Source organism: Mastomys coucha, unplaced genomic scaffold, assembly GCF_008632895.1.
Source record: "Mastomys coucha isolate ucsf_1 unplaced genomic scaffold, UCSF_Mcou_1 pScaffold14, whole genome shotgun sequence".
Taxonomy (NCBI): domain Eukaryota; kingdom Metazoa; phylum Chordata; class Mammalia; order Rodentia; family Muridae; genus Mastomys; species Mastomys coucha.
The window spans coordinates 90,261,403-90,283,126 of record NW_022196896.1 but is presented as its reverse complement, the minus strand read 5'-3'; the positions used below and the strand labels follow the sequence as shown (position 1 = coordinate 90,283,126).

At 44.4% G+C, this 21,724-nt stretch overlaps 1 protein-coding gene across 5 annotated transcripts in view; it reads left to right on the top strand.

Annotated features, from left to right (window-relative positions):
* Positions 1–21,657, top strand: part of Klf7 (Kruppel like factor 7) — a 90,885-nt gene extending 69,228 nt beyond the window's left edge. For all 5 annotated transcript variants that reach the window (XM_031367731.1, XM_031367732.1, XM_031367733.1 and 2 more), the window contains 2 exons: positions 11,565–11,688; positions 17,962–21,657. In XM_031367731.1, coding sequence (XP_031223591.1) covers positions 11,565–11,688; positions 17,962–18,013 — 176 coding nt within the window. In that variant the 3' untranslated portion in view covers positions 18,014–21,657. The remainder of the gene's footprint in view (positions 1–11,564; positions 11,689–17,961) is intronic.
* Positions 21,658–21,724: the final 67 nt, after the last annotated feature.

Here is a 21,724-nt window from a genome sequence, read left to right as displayed (position 1 = left end):
GCACCCCATTTTCTGTGATTCCCAAGCACCAGCCACCTCACACAGTGGGTTGTCATTTAGGCCAGCCCTTACTCAGACCTGGATAATCCACAGTTGTTCCTTTTCTTACTACCAAATTCCAGTCAAGAAGAAGAAATTCATTGCGACATTCAGTTGGATACACACTCTCGGGCTGTCAGTCTTTGAGATGGATTCATCTCTTTAGGGACCCAGGCATTGTCTGAGAGGTAAAGGTGAATTATTTTGTCCTTTGCAAGTTTTACTGTACTAAGAGTCTATTCTTTAATGCTTTATGACAATCTTTATATTTGAAAGCAAATCCCAAGGATTGACCAAAGGTGAGTTTAAATGAAGCCCCTATTTTTTAACAGTCATATTTCTACCTAAATATCAGCATGAATGGTAGGAATGGCTTAGTTACAGAGGAATTTACAGAGGTAGTTGTAAATGGAAGAAACATCTTACAGATTAATTTGAAATTATTTCACATGGTAGTGAAGTTGTTTTATGAAATGGAAAGGATTGAATGCCTTAGTAACTTTTTATTCAAGTTTAACAGATACCTAGTCTGTAACTGTATTGTAACCAGTCATCAGCAAAATATATTTAAGTCTCCAAGTATAATTTAAATTTCTAAAACATATTTAAGCTTCACGCTTTTGTTAGATTAATCTCCAAACTAGCTGATAAAAAAAATAAGTTTTAAAAGTAAACTCAAACCACGTGCAAAAGTAGTAGTTAAACTGTCTCAAGTTCAGGAGGTCATCATTTCCTGTTTCATAACTGGAGAGCATGGAGTGCTGAATACAGTGTTGTCTGTTTTCATCCACTTCCCCCTGCCTCTGTCCCTCTCTTTGGGGGGTTCCTTTGAGATTGCTGGCCTTGAACTTGCTGTGTAGCCAAGAATGCCCTCGAATTGCTGCTTTATGCCTTAATGTGTAAATGAGTCTACAGTCTTGGGAGAATAGCAGTGCATCTATCGTAACCATTGTGGGACTTTGTAGTGTTCAGGGTCTTATATTCACTGGTTGTGCTTTGCCTAACCCCACTAGAACATATTAGAACACTTAGTGCATTTTGAATTAAACAAGGAAGTTGCCTACTGATGGGTTTTGAGTCGCGGCAGAAAGCGTCTGCAGACACCAGGCTCAGGCAGTTTCATGTGTAAGAGGTTTAATTGGAAGGGGGGTAGGGGGGTAGCAGCGCAGGAAGAGAGAAGGGGGAGAGAGAAGAAGAAAGAGAGAGAGAGAGCGAAGATGGAGGAATTGTCTTATATATATGGGTTGTGACGTAGTGGCCTCGCAGGTAAAGGTGGGAGGTGATCTCTATGGATTCTGGGAATATGGTGGCCGTTGTCCTGGTGACAGCTCTGTGGACCCACCCACATATCCGCTGCGGGCAGATTCTGAATGCTAACACCTACCACCATCCTTTGGCTTAGGGGAAGCTCAGTGAGGTGTGTCTCCAAGCACATGTGATGGAATCTCATATTGCACATTGAAAACGCTTCTTAACTTTCAACAGTTAAACTTATTTCAGTATCTATATCGTTCCCTCACTTTCATGATCAACCCAGTTCTCCAACATTTCAAACGCAGTCACGACAGATCTGACACTTTGCTTCCTAAAGTTTATGCTTTGCTTTGTGAATAAAGAATTAAAAGTGGAACATGTCTCCAAAGGATTTGTCTGTTTCTGTGTGTTCTTCTGTCTGTGCTGTGCTGTGCAGGGCAGTGTAAGCCAGAGAGTGACCCTGTGTGTCCCCTCACTTGCAGTGTAATACTCACGAAGAAGCCCCGTGTCCTTGCCCTCACTTATGTACACATGACAAGGGACTCTCCTCCCACCATCTTTTCTGGCATCCCATGTTCCAGATCCGTCTTGCTGCCCCCACCACAAATTAAAGTAACACCTTCTGTTTGAGTGGGACTTTGTAGTTCACCAGGCATAGTCAGACACTAGGTTTCATTGGAGCCAGTGAGCACAGGCCCCAAAGCACATGTGGATGTCAGAGGCAGAGTCAGTTTTCACAGCGACTGTGCTGTGTACTCTAGGCTAGCTGGCGATCAGCTTCTAGGTGATTCTCCGATCTCCACCTCCTATCCCATTGTAGAATGTTGGGATTACAGATGTACACCACCACATCCAGCTGTTTTTACATAGGTTCCAGAGGTTGGACTTGGGTCATCAGGCCGCAGGCTTACATTCGTAGTGCTTTACCCACTGAGCAGTCTTTCCAGCCCCAAGAACTTCTTACAGAACGTCACTGCTACTGGACTCTGTGAGGACACACTGTTGTTATATGACAACAGTAGAGCTAGAATAAGACATTTCCCCCTTTGGAGCAATGGTTTCTGAAGCATCCGCTGGAAATTTGCTACAAGTGGGATTCCCGAGTCCTCAAACGAATCAGACACTCAGGGTGGAGTTTTTTTCTGGACCCTAAGGGGCCTCTAATGTGATCAGAAGTGAGAGTGAGAGACCTCCCACGATAAGAGATTATTCATGGCAAGAGACGGTGTGGCACTTTTGTGAAATATGTATGTCAAAATTAACACATATATGTTAAAGGCATAACTCAATACATATGTTAAACTTTGAATGGTGAAAGTTATGTAGCCCTACAAAGAGGATAAAATATTGTAATGCTGCTTTTGTTTTGTATTCTCTCTCTCTCTCTCTCTCTCTCTCTCTCTCTCTTTCTTTCTCTCTGTCTCGCTCTAACACACACACACACATACACACACACATACACACACACACACACACACACACCATACACCAGAGGAAGTTTATGCTGTGCTTTGTGAATAAAGTAAAGAATGGTTCCTGATCTCAATGAAGTTTGCTCTCTAGCATGGAGAGACTGCACCCATCTATTAAGTTTGGCTGTGGAGATGAGAGAAGGCTTCTTTGAGTCTTTTGATTTACTGTCCCAAGCTCCTATTCTCAGGCCCTTTGCACATGTTTGTTTAAACTTAACCAAGTTCCCTTCCTTCCACACTTGCATACTGCCCTCACCTGGACACCTTGTCTTGAATATCACTTGATCAGGCGCTAAAAGTCATGCAAAGAGATTCTCAGAGCAGATTCTTCCATAGAAGGGTGACTTGGGTGATCTAGTCAATTGACTTGGGTGACTTGGGTCATTAGTTTCTTTGCAGCAACAAGGAGGAGAATCTTCTAAACTAGGAAGGGCTGCCTTTACTTACAGGAGTTTGCCAGGACCTTCCAGACAGAGACATAAGCAACCAGGGGCCAGGGATGTGTGGGAGGAGCAGGAGGGAGAAAGGAAAGAAAAGGAAGATTTGAGGACACACCGAAGTAGAATAACTGAGTGTGGCTGCCAAGATTCCCTCTCCTCCATCCTCTTGTAGTTGAGAATTCGTGCAAGATTATGAGTGTGGGAGAAAGCTTGCTTCTCCCACACATAAGAACAGGGAAATGTCAACACTGGGTGTGAGGCCTTGGGGTGCACTGGGCAGCAAGATGGTAATATGGAGGAGGATGGACCTTTCAGGCTGAGTTGGTCATGGGGCTTGTGTGAAACTCAGTCCAGAGCAGAAATATATGTAAGCCACAGAGTCAATTTTTTATCTTTTTTAGGTAGAAAGGAGGCTGGGAGTTATAGCTCAGTGGCAAGAATTTTTGCTTAGCTCAAACAAAGCACTGCCAAAAAGTAAAAAAGAAACAGGTAAAAGTAACTTTGGCAGCATACTTTACATAAACCAATGTGAACAAATATGATAACAGAAAATCAATATGAAAAAATATTCTCCACTCCTTTTAGAGTGAGTCTTTAAAATACACAATATTTTACTTTTGATGGCATATCTGAATCCATGTGTTAAACTTACAGGAGTACGGTCCTGCTAAGAGTACAAAACATTTTGCACGGCTTTAGTTACTAAGGTCCATTTTACAACTATAGGTTCAGTTCTTTGGTTCCCTCAGTGCATTTCAAGGATGCACATCCACGTGGGCCTTGTGTCCAGTGTCCTAGTCAGAGGCTCTGAGAGTAAGTCAGATCCTTTCCATCTCCATGTTCTGGCCTAGGACCTGGACATCTTTAAATATGTGATTTCAATTATTTTTCAACCATTGTAAAGACACCCAAGGCTCTGAAGAGTTCAGCTAACCCAAGCTGGCCGTTGCCTTAAAGATGTTTGTGGAATGAATTAAAAAATAGAATATATACTGACTTGCCCTGAAAAATGGATAAATGCTTTGTGTAAACACAGTGGCTCCAGTCCTGGCACCTGCAAGGCCTTGGTGAGAGAATGATGGATGAGTGGAAGGTCAATGTGGGATGGGGATTAGTGGAGATGCTCTTTATTTTGTATAGTAGCTATTGCAGATGCTTTTGATGTTCTGCAGAAGTATAGTTTTTGTCTTCTTTTCTATCTGTCAACTAAGCCTTTATTGGAGAAAATACTTAAGATACAGCTAGAATCAAAGAGAAATCTGGGCAATTTTCCAAAGCAGAACTTACCAGTAACTCAGTATGTACTTTTTAACTGTGCAGTACCTATAGTCTGAGCTATAGGGGTTGCCACGGTGTGGACAGATGTTTGCTGGTTGTTCTCTTTCTGGAAACAGGAAAGCTTCACGGTATTGTCTCTCTGATTCATTCCCTGGGTCTTTGCTAATGGCTGACGGTTATTCCTAAAGGGAAACTGCAGGTATTCTCTAACCTTCCCATGTCCTGACCTGAGAGATTTCCACATTCTTAATCCAAGTCCTGAAAAGGACCCTAACCTTGACATGGCCAGATGCCTAGTAATCACATTGCAAATAAATAAGGATTCCAATTAACCTTTGCACAACTCTAGCCATGTCAAAGTTCTTCTCTTTTTAAGACATGGATTAGAAATGATGTTTTTGCAAGTCAGGAAGTGGATTTAGAATATTTGCATGCACAATACTCATTTGCAAGGTTCTTTTTTTTTTTTTTTTTTTAAATATCCCTCAGTGTACAATCCTGCTTCATGCTCATATTTCATGGTACCATCTGTATCTTAAAGGTGAACTTGAAGCTCAGTGCATCTGCTCTACCAGGGATGCTCTCTAGTCCAGTCCAGAGGCAGCCTTTGTAAATGGGCTCCATAAGTTGGTGCTTTTCAGGGGGCAGGCCTGGATCTTAGGTGTGCGATACAGGTGGTCAGGACTCTCTTTAGGCCATGAGAGGTGGGGAAGAGATGGAAGTGACCTCTGATAGTGAAGGAATACATCATAGAGGAGCACATTTTAGTCCACTTTCAAGAGGAATGTCAGATTTAAAAGGCCAAGCACGTTTTATCTCTAGGGCAACAAGGATTAGAATTCATACAAGGTATCTTGCTCCTGTGTGGACTCCAGTCTTTGCCAACAATGAAGATGTAGTAGGTTTGGGGAGTTATTATTATTATTATTATTATTATTATTATTATTATTATTATCATTAATTTAGTGTGTTCTATGGAGAACATGTGACAGCATGCTCAGGGCTGTTGGCATTGCAATAATAAAATGGATGCTTGCCTGAAACTGACAGGGTAGCAGAGGCAAGGGACGTTAGCACCCACCAACACCATGCTATCTCATTTCAAAGCAACCAAGTGCTGTTGATAAAGGAACAGGCTGCACCTAATTTTCATTTAGAGACAAGGCTTCCCTTTGTGGTCCAGGCTGGCTTTGAACTCTGTACTCCCACCCCCACCCCCCGCCTCTCCACCTCTCACAAGCTAAGATGACAGTGTGTGCCACTGTGTCACTCTTTCCCAACTTTTTAATGGAGGGTGGGTATACTCTGAGCCAGAGGCTGAATGAAGAATTATGTGAAGGGGCAAGAATGTTCAAGCATAGGGCAAGACAAGATCGGACAGAGGCCCTGAGGCAGAAGTGCGTGCGGGAAGCAGAGGGGCAGGAAGGGGAGGTTGGTAGAGGAGAAAGATGAGATGAGAAAGGTAGCCAGGAGTCAGGTCATACTGACTACGATATCTACTGCTTGTAGGCTTGGGACTTTTAGTCTGAGAGTGATAGGGAACCATTATACACTTGGATTTCATTTTAACTGTTTTTAAGGAGAGAATGTTTTTGGTAGCCTAGTGTACTCTATTGCCACCTTTCACAGAAAAATTGTGAGTGTGCGTTAGACTGCATGCACATGTGCATGTATGTGTGTGGAGTTGAATATTGGATATCTTCTTTCTCCAGTTACTCTCTACCTCATTTGTTTTGAGAGAGTCTCTCACTGAACCTTAGAGCTCCTGCCTGGCCAGTGAGTTTCAGGTATCCTGACTTCCCCCACTGAGCTCTGGGATTATAGCTGTGTGCCACAATGCTGATGCTTGGATTTTCACGTGGGTCCTAGGATTCCAGACTCGGGTCTTCATGCTTTGATGGAAAGTCCTTTACCCACTGAGCTATCTCTCCAGCCCTCAGAATAAGATTTTCAAATTTGTAAAACAAAATCCACCAGGGAATGTCAAGGAAGCCAATTGTATGGATTTATAATCCGTCAAGATTCCCTGAAAGAGACACATGCTGTGATTTGAATTTTCAACATTTCTGTGACTGCTGTAAGAAGAATAAGTGTAAGGGCCCAGAGTGGAAGCCAGCCAGTGGCATAGGGCCGAAGCAGCAGGACCCTGGCCTCAGAAGCTGGACGGTGCAACTCTGCCTTTTCAAGCGCAAGAGGAAAAAAGTATAACTTCTATTTATATTTAATTTACAGTTTTGAATGCAAGAAGAATAATGTGTGACTTTATTTATATTTAATTTGGCCTCATTCTTTTTAATTGCTCTATTGAACATAGGCTTTACAATATCCTAACATAGTAGCACTTTAGTATATTTATATAATCCATGAGTAAATCTACATATGTTTGGGGTGAGTGGTCAGAAAGCGTTTATGATGGAGTTGTTTGATCGATCACATCTGCGGATCGCAGTTTAGGGAGAGTGACCCTGTGAGAAGCAGGGTGAAAAGCATGCTGGTTTAGAGCATACCCCATTTCAGATCCATTTTGTGGAAGTGCGTGAATTCTTGCCGTAATTCAACCTTGATAAATGTCAGTTGTGTTTCTCAGGCACCCTTACCTCTCCTTAAGAGCCCTCATCCAGCTGTAAATCACCTCTGAGGTGGCCCGTCTCCCCCAGGGGAACAAGTTCTTGAGGTGATTGCCAGGCAGGCAAAGTGGTTCTTGGTATTCAACGTGAAATCTGGGGGTTCTGAAGAGTACTCTCTTCCCTGCCCAGCAAGATGGGCGCAGAGCCGGGCGCAGAGCCGGGCGCAGAGCCACCTCTGTGATGGGAACACCTATAACTACTGTGTGATCCATTGGAGACTCTGGACCTCATGCTTTATGTGTCCCTTAATCTGCCTGTCTCAAATGCCCTACTCCGGGACATTTTTGCTCACTCTTGGTGTGTAGCAAGCTGAGCCTGCTGTGTGCTTCACTTTTATATCCTGGAGCAATGTCTAGAAAAGACAAGAAGGCAGGGTGGAGGAGAAGGTCAGGTGGGAAGAAGAACTGAGTAACAGCTTAACCTGTCCCACTTACAATTGAGCAACCTCTCCTTAATATCTCTCTTTTCCTGTTATTCCCCCTTCCCTTCTCTCTCCATCCTCTTCTTCTTCCTCCTCTCCTTCATTGTATGTCTCTCCCCTCTCTTCCTCCCGCTCCCATCCCTCTTTCTCCTTCCTTCTCTCCTCCTCTTGTCTCCCCTCTCCCTTAACCCTCCAATCTTCTTTCTTCCCCAACTTTCAGTTCTTTTCTCCCTTTCCTTCCTTTCTCCTTCTTCCTCATTAAATTTTATTTTCTGTTCCAAACAGGGAAGTCCCGTTATAAAGAAAAAAGATTAGACCTTTTATTGAGCGAGCAAATTTTCCTGCAGGTAGACTCGGAAAATAGAAACTTGTACCTTGTTGGTATCGGTGTGTCCACACCTGAGTTCTCATGGGGAGGTGGGGTCTGGGCAGTGATGGAAATGCTAACAAGAATTCTACAAACCCATCTCACAAGTACAGACCAACTTCAGCATCTGGGCACAGAGTGTGGAAGTGCTATTCCTGAATGGGGAGGCATAGGCCCAACTCCATATGACTTTTCTGCTCCGCTGATCTCTGAACTCTCTGTGGTTCCAACACAGATCCTTTGTTTTGCTAAATTCTCTCATTCTCTCATGATTACTTAAATTTCCTCACTAATGAGTATTTGCCAAAAAATGGTAACTTGAAGGTAAACTGCTCAGCCTAGTGAGTCACCCAAATATGATGTTTGTGCCTAAGATGTCAATCACAGAGAGGCCTGCCTTCTGCTCTGTTCCACAGTGCCTGACCACAGCAGACGGTGCTGGGAGAATGGACCCTAAGCCAGGTCAGGCCTCCTGCTCTCTCACTCTATCTATCCTGTGACAAAAGCGTCACCGCCACCAGGACTCAGAACTCTTTTCTGCATAGGATAGCTGCTGTGTGCCAGGAACTGCAGTATTTTAGGGAAAATGACTAAAACTTCAGTGTTTTGTGTGTGTGTGTGTGTGTGTGTGTGTGTGTGTGTGTGTGTGTGTTTAAACCATACACAATTTGAAATGAGGGAATCAAATGCTAAGTGCCACCTGCTTCTGTCCTTTGTGGACCCTCCACAACATGGTTACTCTGCTGGACCAGCCAGTTCCAGTGTAGGTTGATCTGGAGCAAAGGGTATTGGCTTACTGCTGTGGGATTTCATGGTGTTCCCTCAGCTCTTGGTTGTGATTTGACCATGTTTGGTCCCTGGTATTAGGAAACTCCAGTCTTTAGACAGTGTTGTTGTTGTTGTTGTTGTAGTTGTAGTTGCTTGAGTGTCTTTGGGACTGGAAGGCATTTTGATTTTCTGGCCATTTAGGGGCCTTGTTCATATTTCTATAGTTCTTTTCTATCAGATCGCCATGCAAAAGAACAGCCGTATGAGTGATGCTTGGCATCAAGTACTGTGCCCACTAGGCTTTCAGACAGGGCACTGAGTGCCTTGCTTTTCTTGTGGTATCCCTCTCATTCTGAGCATTCCTGAAGAGCACTCTGGTCTTTTCTCTATCACATACTAAACAACTATTAAAACTTGAACTGTCTCCCTGTTCCTCAGTATTTAAGCTGACTGCACTGACTCCATGGAGTGCCTTCCCTTCCCCCCCACCACCACCCCTAACAGCTCATACAAACACAGGAACTGGGGGTGAGGGGAGTGGTAGGGGAGGAATTGAGGTTCATTGTCTGTTCAGTAGGTACCAGTTGTATGTACCATAGCTTCTTTCAAAATCACAGGCTTACTAATAAAATATTGGACAGATAAAAGTACAGAATAATGAATTCAAGCAAAGTCACTCCCAAACTGTGGGGCATCTCTTGTCCTCCATCATCAGATACATCCTTTCAAGTATCTTACATCAAGGAGCTAGCATTAAAGTGAACTGCTTGGTTTTACATACACACACACACACACACACACACACACACACACACTCAACACAGTTTCTAAAAATGAATATTTACTTCCAGGCTCTCAGTGCTCTATGTATTCTTGGTTCCCTTTGGAAGAAATTCGTGTCTCCTCTTCTGTACTGGGTCTTGTAGAGCAGCAGACTCATTGGGGTACCAATATAGTGAAATAATAATTTCAAATGTGTTAGATTTGATTCTAGGTGATAGAAACAGAAATTGTGGATGCTTTGTAGTCAAGATTAAAGGGAAGAAAATGTGGGAAGAAAAAAATATGCTAAATACAGTGCCTGGGTACTGTCTTCTTAAAGGTTGTGTGGTAGAGATGTAGCTGTTGAAAGGGAAAAAGATGGGTACATATGGAGTACTTTGGATGTGTAGTCTCTGTAGCCTGAAATTCTCTCTCTTTCTCTCTCTCTCTCTCTCTCTCTCTCTCTCTCTCTCTCTCTCTCTCTCTCTCTGTGTGTGTGTGTGTGTGTGTGTGTGTGTGTGAGAGAGAGAGAGAGAGAGAGAGGGTGAGAGAGGGGGATATGGAGGTATGTATGTATATACATACATATGTCTGTGTTCTTGTAGTTGTATCTATATGTGCACGCAGGTGCATGTGCAGATATGTGTTCACAAATGTGAAGGCCAGAGGTCAACATCAGGTGTCTTCCTCAGTTGCTCACCCTTTTGGATTTTGAGATAGGATCTCTCACTGAACCTGGAGCACTGAACCTCTCACTGGCTGCCAGGCTCATGGACTCCAGGAACCTGCTCGTCTCACTTCTCTAGTGGCAGGATGACAGGAGTGCACAGCTGTACCCAGCTCTTTTCTGTGGGTGCTGTAGATGCATACGCATGTGCCCATGCGTATGCATCAAGCACGTTAGTGAGCCATCTTTCCAGACCTCAAATTATATACCTTATAATATTTACTGATTCTATGAGTCTCCCATGTGCTAGCTACTATTTCTAATTAACACATAATTTATTGCCACATTGTTAATCTTTCCAAACATGTTAGGGGCACACACTATTGTTATCCCTGAGAAAACAGGAGCAAAGAAAGCTTTGTTAACTTACCCAAGGTTAGACAGTCACCCAAGATTAACCAGCCTTGCCTGTAGGACCCCAGGGAGGTTGGCTTTTGGACCCTAAACCATTTGCTTATCTGCCTTTTGCAGGGAGGGGCTCCACTTCATGATTTCATTGGTCTTTAAACATTATAATTCTACTTAATTAGGATCAGCTCACTATATAGTTGGAAGGATAAATATTTGTCCTGTTTGGTGACAGATGTGATGGGTTTAAAAAAAAAAAAAGTCCTGCACTTTTTCGTACGTATCTCCATCTGTATTTATTCTGTTGAAAGGTCACTTGAGCGCCAGTGCTCAGATTTCATATTTCTCAGCAGCTTCCCTGCGGCTAAAACTTGCTCTACAAATTGACTTCTAAAATATTTTGCAACGATGTCTATTACTATCCAGTTTGAACACTCTAGAAGAGCCACTGAGTCAGTTTCTCGATGAATGCTGGCCGTCGGGAAGTGATTTTTGTCTTACTCCCTCTCCATCCGTAGTCGTGTTGTCTGTTCACCCAGTCCCACTTGCTGGAAGGAACTCGGGTTTCTGGAGGTCGAGGTGTTTGTCCCAGCCCTTAGGTCCCTGGCTATGGTTTGTGGTAGAAGAGGAGGGGTCAGGGAGAGACAGAAAAGACCGAAATGGTAAGTTACTGGAGGTTCTTGAGAAAAATAGAATTAGAAGCATTTGTGGTTCAGATGAAAATAGCAATTTCCTTTCTGCTCGGACCATGGGGCTTGGAGTGCTCTGGGGAATAGAAAATAAATAAAAATTGATCCCTCACCAGTTGAAGGAAGTGCCCTACTCTGGGAACTGAAATGATAGCCGTAGGTTTGAAGGTTAAAAAAAAGGAAAGAGACAAAAGAAACGCACAGCACCGGGAGGCTTTTTTTTTCTCCCCCAAATAATGTTCTATGTTAGAGAATGTAGTCTACCAAAAAACGATCTGAGAGGCCGTCTGCTGAGACCAGCCGCCGGGCAGTAGAAGCCAGCGGGCATGAGATCCTCCTGTGCTGACCATGGTCCTTCTGTATCTTCTGCAGGTGAGAAGCCTTACAAGTGCTCATGGGAAGGATGCGAGTGGCGTTTTGCACGGAGCGACGAGCTCACAAGGCACTACAGGAAACACACAGGTGCAAAACCCTTTAAGTGTAACCACTGCGACAGGTAAGGTGACTTCGAAGCTACTGGGCTAAGGAAGGAGATAGTGCAGTAGGTTGGGGGTCTGTATGTATGCGCTGGGTCTCGTAGCAAGCAGGCCTGTCTCATGCCCAGCTCTGTGGGTCTGGCAATACCTTTTTACTTCTCTACTGCTTGAAAGGGTAAGAAGATGCATTCTTTTATGTAATAAAATTTCAGGTTCTCCATTTGGTTACATAACATTTACTCAGTGCTAACTTTGAACCAGTGCTCGTAACTAGGTACAGACAGGATGTAGTTCCTCACACAGGTAGATGATGAGGCAGCGAATTAACAGCGTATTGGAAAGGGTAGTAGAAGTTGCCTCCTCTGACCTTTTCAATATCATCCATACCGTCTTTCATATGAAAAGAAAAAAAAAGTTTGGTTAATGGGAGAAAGGCCGATTTCAGAGGGTTTTTTTCTAAAGCATTATTAAAAATGGGCCTAGTCTTTGGATATCTGGATTATTCCTTCCTCGCTGAAGACATGCTCAAGAGTCCAAAGATGGCAATACTCTGCAAACTCATCCTGTGATTCAATTTCAAACCTTCAACATTTGATAGTCGGAAGATCACGTAGCAACAGATATACCCAAGTAATAGTATCTGACAGCCCTGGCATTATCAGCCGATAAACCCCAAAATGGAGACTCTGCAGGCCAAGGTGAAGGCAGGATTAGGTTTAGACATAATCAAATGATGGGCTTGCATCTGAGCATGTTATCCTTCTAATCCTATTTCTGTGTTTAAAAGGAAGCTTAAGAAAATTAACCATCTTTTTAATGCAATACTAAAGGTCTTGGTTATGATGAGAAAAATGCTTCTAATACAATAAAGCCCCTGAAAGCCTCAGGGGCCCCTCGGCTTGGACAGCAGCTTGCAGGATGGCAGGAGGGGAGGAAGCAGGATGTTCGCTGAGGCCTGGCTGTCCTTGGGAGGAAATGAGATCTTCCTCACTTCCTGCCTCTCCCAGTCCCTGTGCTCCACACCTGCATCTACTACCAGCCAGGCCTTCCTCTGAGGGCTTGCTTGCTTAGAGAGGAGGGTGAGGATGTCCAAATCCATGCTCAGCCAAGTTTGCCTGGTGCTCTTTGGGGATACACATAAAGGACAGTTCTGGTTTTCCTCCCCCATTCTTCCTGAGGAGGCTATTTTTCCCTTATCTTCATCCTCTGAGAACTAAATAAAGAGCCTATGGCTCCTGGAGTGCACAGATAACCTTCCCCCAGGCCAGAGGAAGTGTGCCTCTCACAGCTATTGTCTTTTGCTGCCTGGAGAGCAGAGTCTGCTGCTACCCAGGAACACAGCCCTGGTTCCGCAGTGGCCATCCCATTCCCTAGAAGGCCTCTGGAACTTGCAGAGGGCAGCAGCTTTTCTTCCTCGGCGTGTCCCAGTCAGTGACTCTGTGTTTGGCAATCCCTTCACCTTCTGTCTCCCATGTCGATGGTTCAGTCATTCCCAGCCTTGGCTAATAAAGAAGTCTAGATAGCCCGGGATGAAGATGAGTTCTCTGTGAGTTGTCAGGGTGTGGTGGTTGGAGGTACCTACATAAGACACCCATCTCTGAAGGGTGTTGAGGCTCAGAGATTGTGGCATTGTGTGTTTTGGAGAGTGAGCAGTGACTAAGAAATTGCTATTTCAACAACACACTGAGGAATTCCTAACGTTGAGCCACCGATACACTAGCAGTCACCCACTCATGTGGGGGATGCGGGGAAAAATATTCCAAGCCTGTTTGGTGTGAAGGAAATAGCAGCAATGGGTCATCTGGTTAGTCATTTGCTTTGCTTTCCTCACCAGAACACACTGCTGTCTCTGGAGATGGACTCTGGTGGTACAGATTCTGTGACGTGATACCTAGGGAAGAGTTTGAGTCCACCAGAGTCCCATGCCCCACGTCAGGAGTCCATTTTCAACGTCAGGAATGAGGGCTGGAACTCACTAGTGTCATGACAGGCAGTACCTCTCATTTTACTGCTTAGGGTGCTAAGAATAGACAGGTCTGGGAACTGTCGTGAGGCCCCAAGGCAGATGAAAGGAAGGCCTGGAGTGATGGGAAGCTGCCTTCCTTAAGTGACTTTGACCTTTGGAAATTGAGGATACCCGCACCTGGTAGCTGGAGCCCGTTCCCTGTTCAGAGTGTGAACAGTCAGACTTCTCCCTCTTCCTTTCCCTTCCCCTCCCCCTCTCCCTCTCCTCTCTAGATTTACTCTTCCTTTTCTTAAACATATACCACGTATAATTTCTGCATTTATTTTATGTGTGCAAGTTTTAAAAACACAAGAAGTAATTATATGTGTTTTCTTCGCTCATGCTGAAGGTTGTTAAATGTCACATGCAAAACAAGTCCGTATTTATAGTTTTATCTAGAGCAATTGTATCTGACCACTGTAGGCCTGCATTCCTAGGCGGCTGTCACCGCCTGGAGCTGAGTAGCTGTCACGTAGTGTGATGACTGCTTTTCTCCTATACCCACCACTCCTGATTGCCTGTTCAACATGAGAGCGAGTCGTTTGTTGTCTAGTATTCTATGTTCTATATTATTTCCTCTTACAGAGAGTACTATCTCTGCATACTTGGTGCCTTACCGCAAATGTAAAGAAACCATCTGGGGGTGTTGCGTGTTTGTTACACTTGGCTCCATTGCACTGCACACTTTCCCTGCCTGGCCTCTGAAGATGCTCAGGCTTCAGGTTCAGGCTGGAGGGAAACCCAGTGAGGTGATTACAGAGGATCCTCACCATCATATCCTTACCGCCAGACCGAACCTACTGGGTAGCTCACCAAGTGATGCAGTGCAAGAGAGACTGGTCTTTCCAGCCCAGAGAGCATGAGGCTACTGATAGTGGTGTATTGGCCCCCACTTCTTCTCCAGGGCACATGCAGAAAAGCCTTCTCCTAAGTAGGCTCTTAGGATCCAGGTAGGGCTGTTACCAAGGTAGTCAGACAAGGTCTTGGATAGCTGAGTGGGGGTGTTTTAGTACTTATAGGAAGGAGTACACCTTTAGGTGATGAAACACGCCTGTTAGCCTCTTAGTCCCCTAGTGGGACTTGCAGTTGGTTTGATAACACATTTGACTTCAAAGGGTCCTGACCATAAGCAAGAGGACACCGCTGGGCATTGACCAGTCCTCTGTAACAAAGCAGTCACAATCACTAAAGACCTTGTGATGTGAGCTCAGTAGGCTTGTGAGTCATTAAATACTTCCTAGGGTACAGTACCCTAAAGTGATTGGAGTCTAGATGCTCGGCTTATCTACTACTCTTTCCTGTTTCTATGCTGAGCTCAGTAAGTATGAATTGATAAATATAAATTAATCCCAAGTAAGTACCTGACCTGGTATATTGAATTTGAGTGGAAACCTTAATGGTGAGGAATCTGGTCTAAGTCTGTCAAACATTTCCTGGAATTTGAGCAAATGAAGACGCCTGCTTGGGTCAGTTGGCACACAGTTTGTATTTCATACCATGCTAAAGGGCTTGGCTGTTTTCCTGAAAAATATTACAGGCAAAAGGCAGATAGTTGGGCATATATGGTTAGATGTCCTGTCATAGCAGAGTGGAGGAAAAGCTGAACACGTGTGACCTGGTGAATAATGTTCACCAGGGTCGACCCTCTGCCAGAGCCTCTCCTTATCACACCAGTTCAAATTCCCATATAACCTGGAGACAAACAGGATTCCAAGGGCCTGTTTGTTCTCTTGATTTGTCTTGGATCCTAACCCTACCCTGCCACTGATTGCTAGCTAGGTTGCTGCCATAGCAACCAGTGACAACAGATGTTTCATGCTTATTTACATTAGAAAATCATTCTCTTGACAGTCTGTAGCTTCCAGTTCAACTTAAGTCCCTGTCCCTAGACTATGGTCAGAGTGTTGGTAGCCTATCTTCTATTCTAGAGGTTTTAGGGTTTGTAGTCTATTTATTACCTTTTTCCAGGGTCTAGAGTAGTGATTCTCAACCTTTCTAATGCTGCAACCCTTTAATACAGTTCCACATGTTGTGGTGACCCCCCCCCAGCATAAAATTATTTTCATCCTACTTTATGAGTCCCACTTTGCTATAATTATGAATACTAATGTAAATATCTGTGTTTACTGATGATCATAGGTGACCCCTGAGAAAGGGTTGCAGCCCACAGGTTGAGAACCGCTGGGCTGGAGGGTACCCACACTCACTGCTGGAGACTCCAGTCTTCCACCATACAGGCTGCTCTAGCTCTTTCACCCCCTCTGTCATTTTTAAGGATTCTGCTTTGATGATGGAGGGTTGAAGTTTCCAGAAATGGTGTGGGCAGCCTCTAGATGCTAGAAAAGGCAAAAAAAGGGGGGGGGTATGGAGGGAAGGGAAGAGAACAAGGCAGTGGGTGGGCCCCCCCGTAACAGTACAGAATTGTACAAGTTCAAAGCTGAACCCCCTGCAGACTGTTTAGCTATATCGCTGTTTTATAATACATCAAATCTGTTTCAGTTATTTCATAGGGACAGTCCAGATAACTTGGTCACTCCAAATTAAGGGCCTAAAATAAGCTGCTAGGGCTGGTACTGTTATTCGGGGGACCATTGGAGTAGATTGTTCTGCTGTAATTTTCCTGTTCCATAAGTTTTCTATTGTCTGTCTTTTTTTTTTCTCGTCATCTCCTGGGGTCCTGTTGTACACATGTACCTATTTAAGGAATGGGCATAAACAGAGGGTGTGGAGAGTGTGGGGTCAGGGAACAGGGTGGATTTGTGATTTGTTTGTTTAAGAATGAGCAAACACAGGGAAGTCTTGCTTTGGACAGGAAACTCTGCAAACCTGAATGGGTAGCTTGCTAATGTCCTAGCAAGGAATTTGAGTGGTGGAGCTATCTCAAGCTACAGGGATGCCTAGGAATGTTGTCCTAGGCAAGGCAAGGACTAGCTTAAGGAAGGAGAGCACCCAGCCAGACCCATGCATGGCTGTTGCTTTACATGCATTACTTTGGCCAGACTGACACTGCATACTGTTAGACCATGGAAATGCCCACACTGTTATTGCTCAGATGCAGAATCCTGCCTTGGACTGATGTCAGTGTAAAAGGTTACTTATTAGCTTAGATTATTAGCTCGGATAACTATTAGAAATGGAATTCAATTTGTCTTTAAGGTTGGCTAAATCCAAGTTCCCAGATACCGTCTAGATTCTTTTCCCGGCCCACTTCCTTCTCCAGCATGTTTTTCCACAGTAGCAGTATGGGCACACTAGCAGCTCTAAGCTCATCTCCTAGAGCCATTTAGCATTCCCAGTGGAAGGAGCGTGTCTCTCTTCCAGTAATTTCAGTAGCTATAGAACCACCTTTCCTTTGGCCTCTGCGGGTCATGTGACTGTTGCTTAGCAATCACGGCCACCATGGCTTTCACTTTAGAAGGAAGGTCAGCTTTATACTACGGAGAACATAAAAGGGTTTCTACCCAAGAGACTATCGTGTGTCTACTATCAGAGAGGAAGGACGATGACCATAACATCTGCCAAGGAAGGCACTCGATTATGGAACTTAAGCCCCACGTGTTAGTCCTAGAGCCGCAGCCCTAGTCTCTATTCAATAGCTCTCCACCTCTGAAGTCTCAGCTTAGGTCTTTAACATGTACTGAATCAGACAGACAGACAGATGCACACACACAGACTGACTGACTCACCATGGAGCTATCACCAGGGTAGTGTTGGGGATATCCCAGCACAGTGCCTATACACTATAACACACTCAGTCTGTGAACACCACTCTCCGTTCTTTGCCTTGGTGTGAATATATTATGCCTGTATGGACCTGGAATCACAGGCAATACACTCCTAGGCTTTCATTGTAAAGCTTGAGACGGCAAACTGGGTGTTGAAACATCCGTGTTCCACTAGCCAGTGGTGGCACTGGCCAGTTATTCATTATTGTATATACTGTGCATGAGCATGCTGTGTGTTTAGAGAACACTTCCACATTTTGTTCCTTTGTAAATAATTATAGTTATAATCATAACAGCCACCATGTACTGACATCTTACTCCGTGTGGCATGATATTCTAATGCCTATCTTTCTGAATCCTTAAAACAAACATGTGAGACAGTGCCATGAGCATCCCCATCAGCCACACAGCTACTGGAAGAGCTAGGGTTTGAATTAAAGCAGTCTAACTGGAGCTGACTCCTCCCACACACTTCCTAATCTCTCAGTAACTCAGGGGTGCTGTCTTTTTAAAACAGAGAAGTACCCGGACCTCTCTAACCTGCTTCTTGTTTGTCCTTCTAGGTGTTTCTCCAGGTCTGACCATCTTGCTCTCCATATGAAGAGACATATCTAAACAAAACAAAACAAAATTTAAAAAACAAACAAAACTAAACAACCACAAGAACAAGATACCGCAAAGGCCAGAGTTGCCATGGCAGCAGCCAATGTCCGGAAGGAAATGCCGTAAGGCCGAGGGCTGGACTTCAGGCGGGGAGCTCTGCCCCGCAGAAGAAAGTCCTTGCTTACAAACCTCTGTGTACATACATGTACACGCACACGTACACACACCCTCTCACACACAGACCCGCACACATACCCACTGTCATGCACTCAACTATATTTAAAGTATATACATCTATTTCTTATGCCTTGCCCTAGCCAGACGGTAGAAGACAAGGAAGAAGGAAGCCAGGTGAACTCAGCGAGCACTGGCTGCTGACTCCAGCCTACTGGATTACTTCCCGCTGTTGCCAATGGAAAACAAAGCAGCCGGATGTCTCCGTGGTGGCCGGCAGTCCCAGAGGCTTACAGAACTCACTTCTCAGTGCAACGTGATAAGAGAATCCAACGTCTTATGGTTGCATATGTGTAGCACTAATGTTTCTTTTTAAATAGTTGGGGGAGATTGACCTAGAAAACCAAATCGCAGTTTGGTAGCCAAACTTAACTCCTGGTTTATTTGTCCTTTGTGTGTGAAAAAGTCCTACTATTCCGTCCATCAGACTTCCTCACAGAACTGTCGGTTGGTTTTGGTTCTTCTTTAGGACCACTGAGATCTTTTGAATTGCTACCAACGGCCTTAGCGGCGGCAGACTGGATTTACACCTTACACCTTTCTGGCCTGCATCTCTCTAGACTTTACTCTCGAGGGAGGAGTTTTCTTTTCTTACTTTTTCTGACTCTCGCACATCATATGCACTAGGGATTCTGGAAACTTCTAGCATGACTGCAAAGTGGCCAAGAGAATAAAGTCCTTGATGATAAATCACAGTATACCCCTTGAGCCTCACCTTCTTGCCAGTGCTAGATTTTTTTCTTTTTAAATCTCTCTGATTTTTTGCTAATGAAAACTTGAAAAAAAAAAAAAAAGCTTATTTGGAAGCTTAAATGTTTTATCTTTTCTCCATGGACTAAACCTCTCCAGGACTCTCTCGGCACCTGGATGTCTAGCTCTCGAAGCAGCCAATCAGATGGGACATCAGAGTTCTCTCATCCCTCCTTAAGGCGTGATGACCTCAGCTCACAGTGAGCAGCTACTCTGCTGTCATTGCTACCCTGTAACCACTCACAGCATAGATCTCGCTAGTCTCAAAGGGCAGCTGCGTATTTAATCTAACTCTGGGTTATGACCTGACAAAAAGCCAAAAATACCACTTTTTCCAGGAGTGGGGGAATCTGCAAATGCCTCCCAAGTCTAGAGGCTTCACAAAACATCATCCCATCCCTTCCCTCACTCACCCACTGAGATCATGATACCCACTTGTTAAACATACTTCAAAATGCCGTTGTGGGGATGAAGGTTGTTGTCCATTTAGGAAAGGGTGGAGGTGTCTCTCTTCCGATGTGTAGGGAGGGCTCTCTTTGTGGGGGACTAGTTCTTTTTGGCTAGACCCACCATGGCTTGTGACCTAGAGCACCCAGGATCAACAGAGGCCTCATATTTACCCTGAAAGCTGACTCCAAGGGATTTATATTACTCACTTGCATATCACACACACACATCCAATGTTGGTTTCTATCTTCCCGAATTCTTAGCTAGCTGGCACTGGCCTAAACTCCAAAGACTGCCTTTAGGACCATTAACTGGCCTATGCAAGCAGGCGGGGTGGGCGTTAAGGCAGATTGTATATTTTGTATATTCTGGGACCATCCCTTCAAGACACGTCTAACAAAGAAAGATGGCATTTGGTCCGTACATGGTTGCTGCTCCTTCATACCAGCCGGCTCCCTCCTGCCCTCCTCTGACTGTTTTATCTACTGACTGTTAAAATGCCGCCCATGCATATTTGGGATGCAAAACTGAAGTCTTTTAAAGGAAATAATAATAATATAAGCAACACAAACACATATGACAGCAACCTTCAAGATCCTTGGCACTTGGGTTCTCAGCTTTCTACAACTTTGGTTTTACTGAAATGTTGAATCTACTTGTCTGAGGGTAAAGGGACCGCTTTGTCACAAATGCTATAGCTTCCAGTTGGACAGTTGGGGCATTTCGAGGTCTAGCCTTCCTTTAGAAATTTCATTTTGGTTTTACTTTTTTTTTTTTTTTCCAATTTAGACCAAAAAGAAAAAAGAAAAGAAACCATTGTAAACATACATACACACACACACACACAGACACACACACACACACACACACTCCATTTGCTAGAAGCAATTATGTATATGTTAGTTGGAGGGTATTAAAGAAAAAAGAAATCTGATTTATTCCAAAGATTTTAAAAGTGGACATGACTTAGAAACTGTTCTGGAGCACTGCTTGCTGACAATCTCATTCTCTACTGCAACTGAGTGCATCCTGCAGCCAGTCCATCAGGGCGTGCCATGGGATTCTATGTGAATGTGTGCTGCATCCTTTTATGGGTGAAGGGATGTGTGAGGGACCTTGAACCTCAACTGTATTGAACTGTAGCGCCTCCAGTCAGTGCACTAGATGAAACTTTAGACTGCCCAAATTCTGTTGGTTTGTTTCTTCACTCCCCCGCCCCCCTCCCCCCATCTGTAGCAGTCAGTGTCCAGCATGAATGCACGCACACGCCAGGAATGGCGTTAAGCCATGGCTGCCATGATTTACAGATGTTCTCTCCCAGGCTGGAGCTGTTCCTGCTCTCAAATTGTCATTACTAAGGTTTATAGTACTTAATTTAATTTTTTTTTTGTACTGACCAATGCAAGGCTCTTTAAAAAAAAAAAAAAAGAAGAAGAAAAAAAGAAAGAAAAAGAGGAAAAAAAAAAGAAATGCAAAAGAGTAATCGTTGCTGTTCGTCCCTCTCGCCATCTGTGGTTTCATTTGAATGTGGCAGAACAAAGACCCCTTGGTCGTCTTTGGTGTCTGAAACGTTTGGTAATTTCTCTTTTGTATCAGTGAGGTCTTTGTGATCTGCTCCCGACCTCTCTTGGAGCAGGGCGCAGTGAGGCACCGTGATGGTGCTTGCTTGCCTCAGAGTCCTTTGTTGACTGTGGGAATTGGCCTGAGAATTTGGTGGGTGCTAAGCGCATGGCTTTCAATCTGTTCTTCTCTAGCCCCAGGGAACACCTGTGGAGGACAACCCAGCCCTCAGCTTGGGGCGGGGCAGCCCTTGGACATTTTAGAAATAGGTTTGTGACATGTCCTCTATCCATTCTTTCTCAACTGCAGAGGCGGTTACTTGAAGCCTCTGGAGGGAGCAGGTTTTTCAAGAAATAACCTCAACATGTACTATGCTCCCAAGAGGACTGGGTATCTAGAATGGTGTCATGGATAATTGAGACATGAAATCCCTTTCACAACTTAAGACATTACCTCCTAGCATTTCAAGGGGATCCCAGATTTGAAAGGGCAAGCCTGGCATAATGTGGCATAGGCTGTCCTCATGAGCGTTCTATCCAGGGTCCAGAGTTGGCTATGTAGAAGACATGGTTCTAAGCCACTGGCGATTTTCTTTACTTCAAGTTATGCCTCTTTCTCCTCCACGTAACCTTCAGGGGTGTGGAGACCCCGACCTTGTAATGCTGCTCCTTGTTCCTGGTCTCCTGGTCCCACTGTCAGCTTCCTGGCCCAGCCTCATGCCTGTGCAGATGG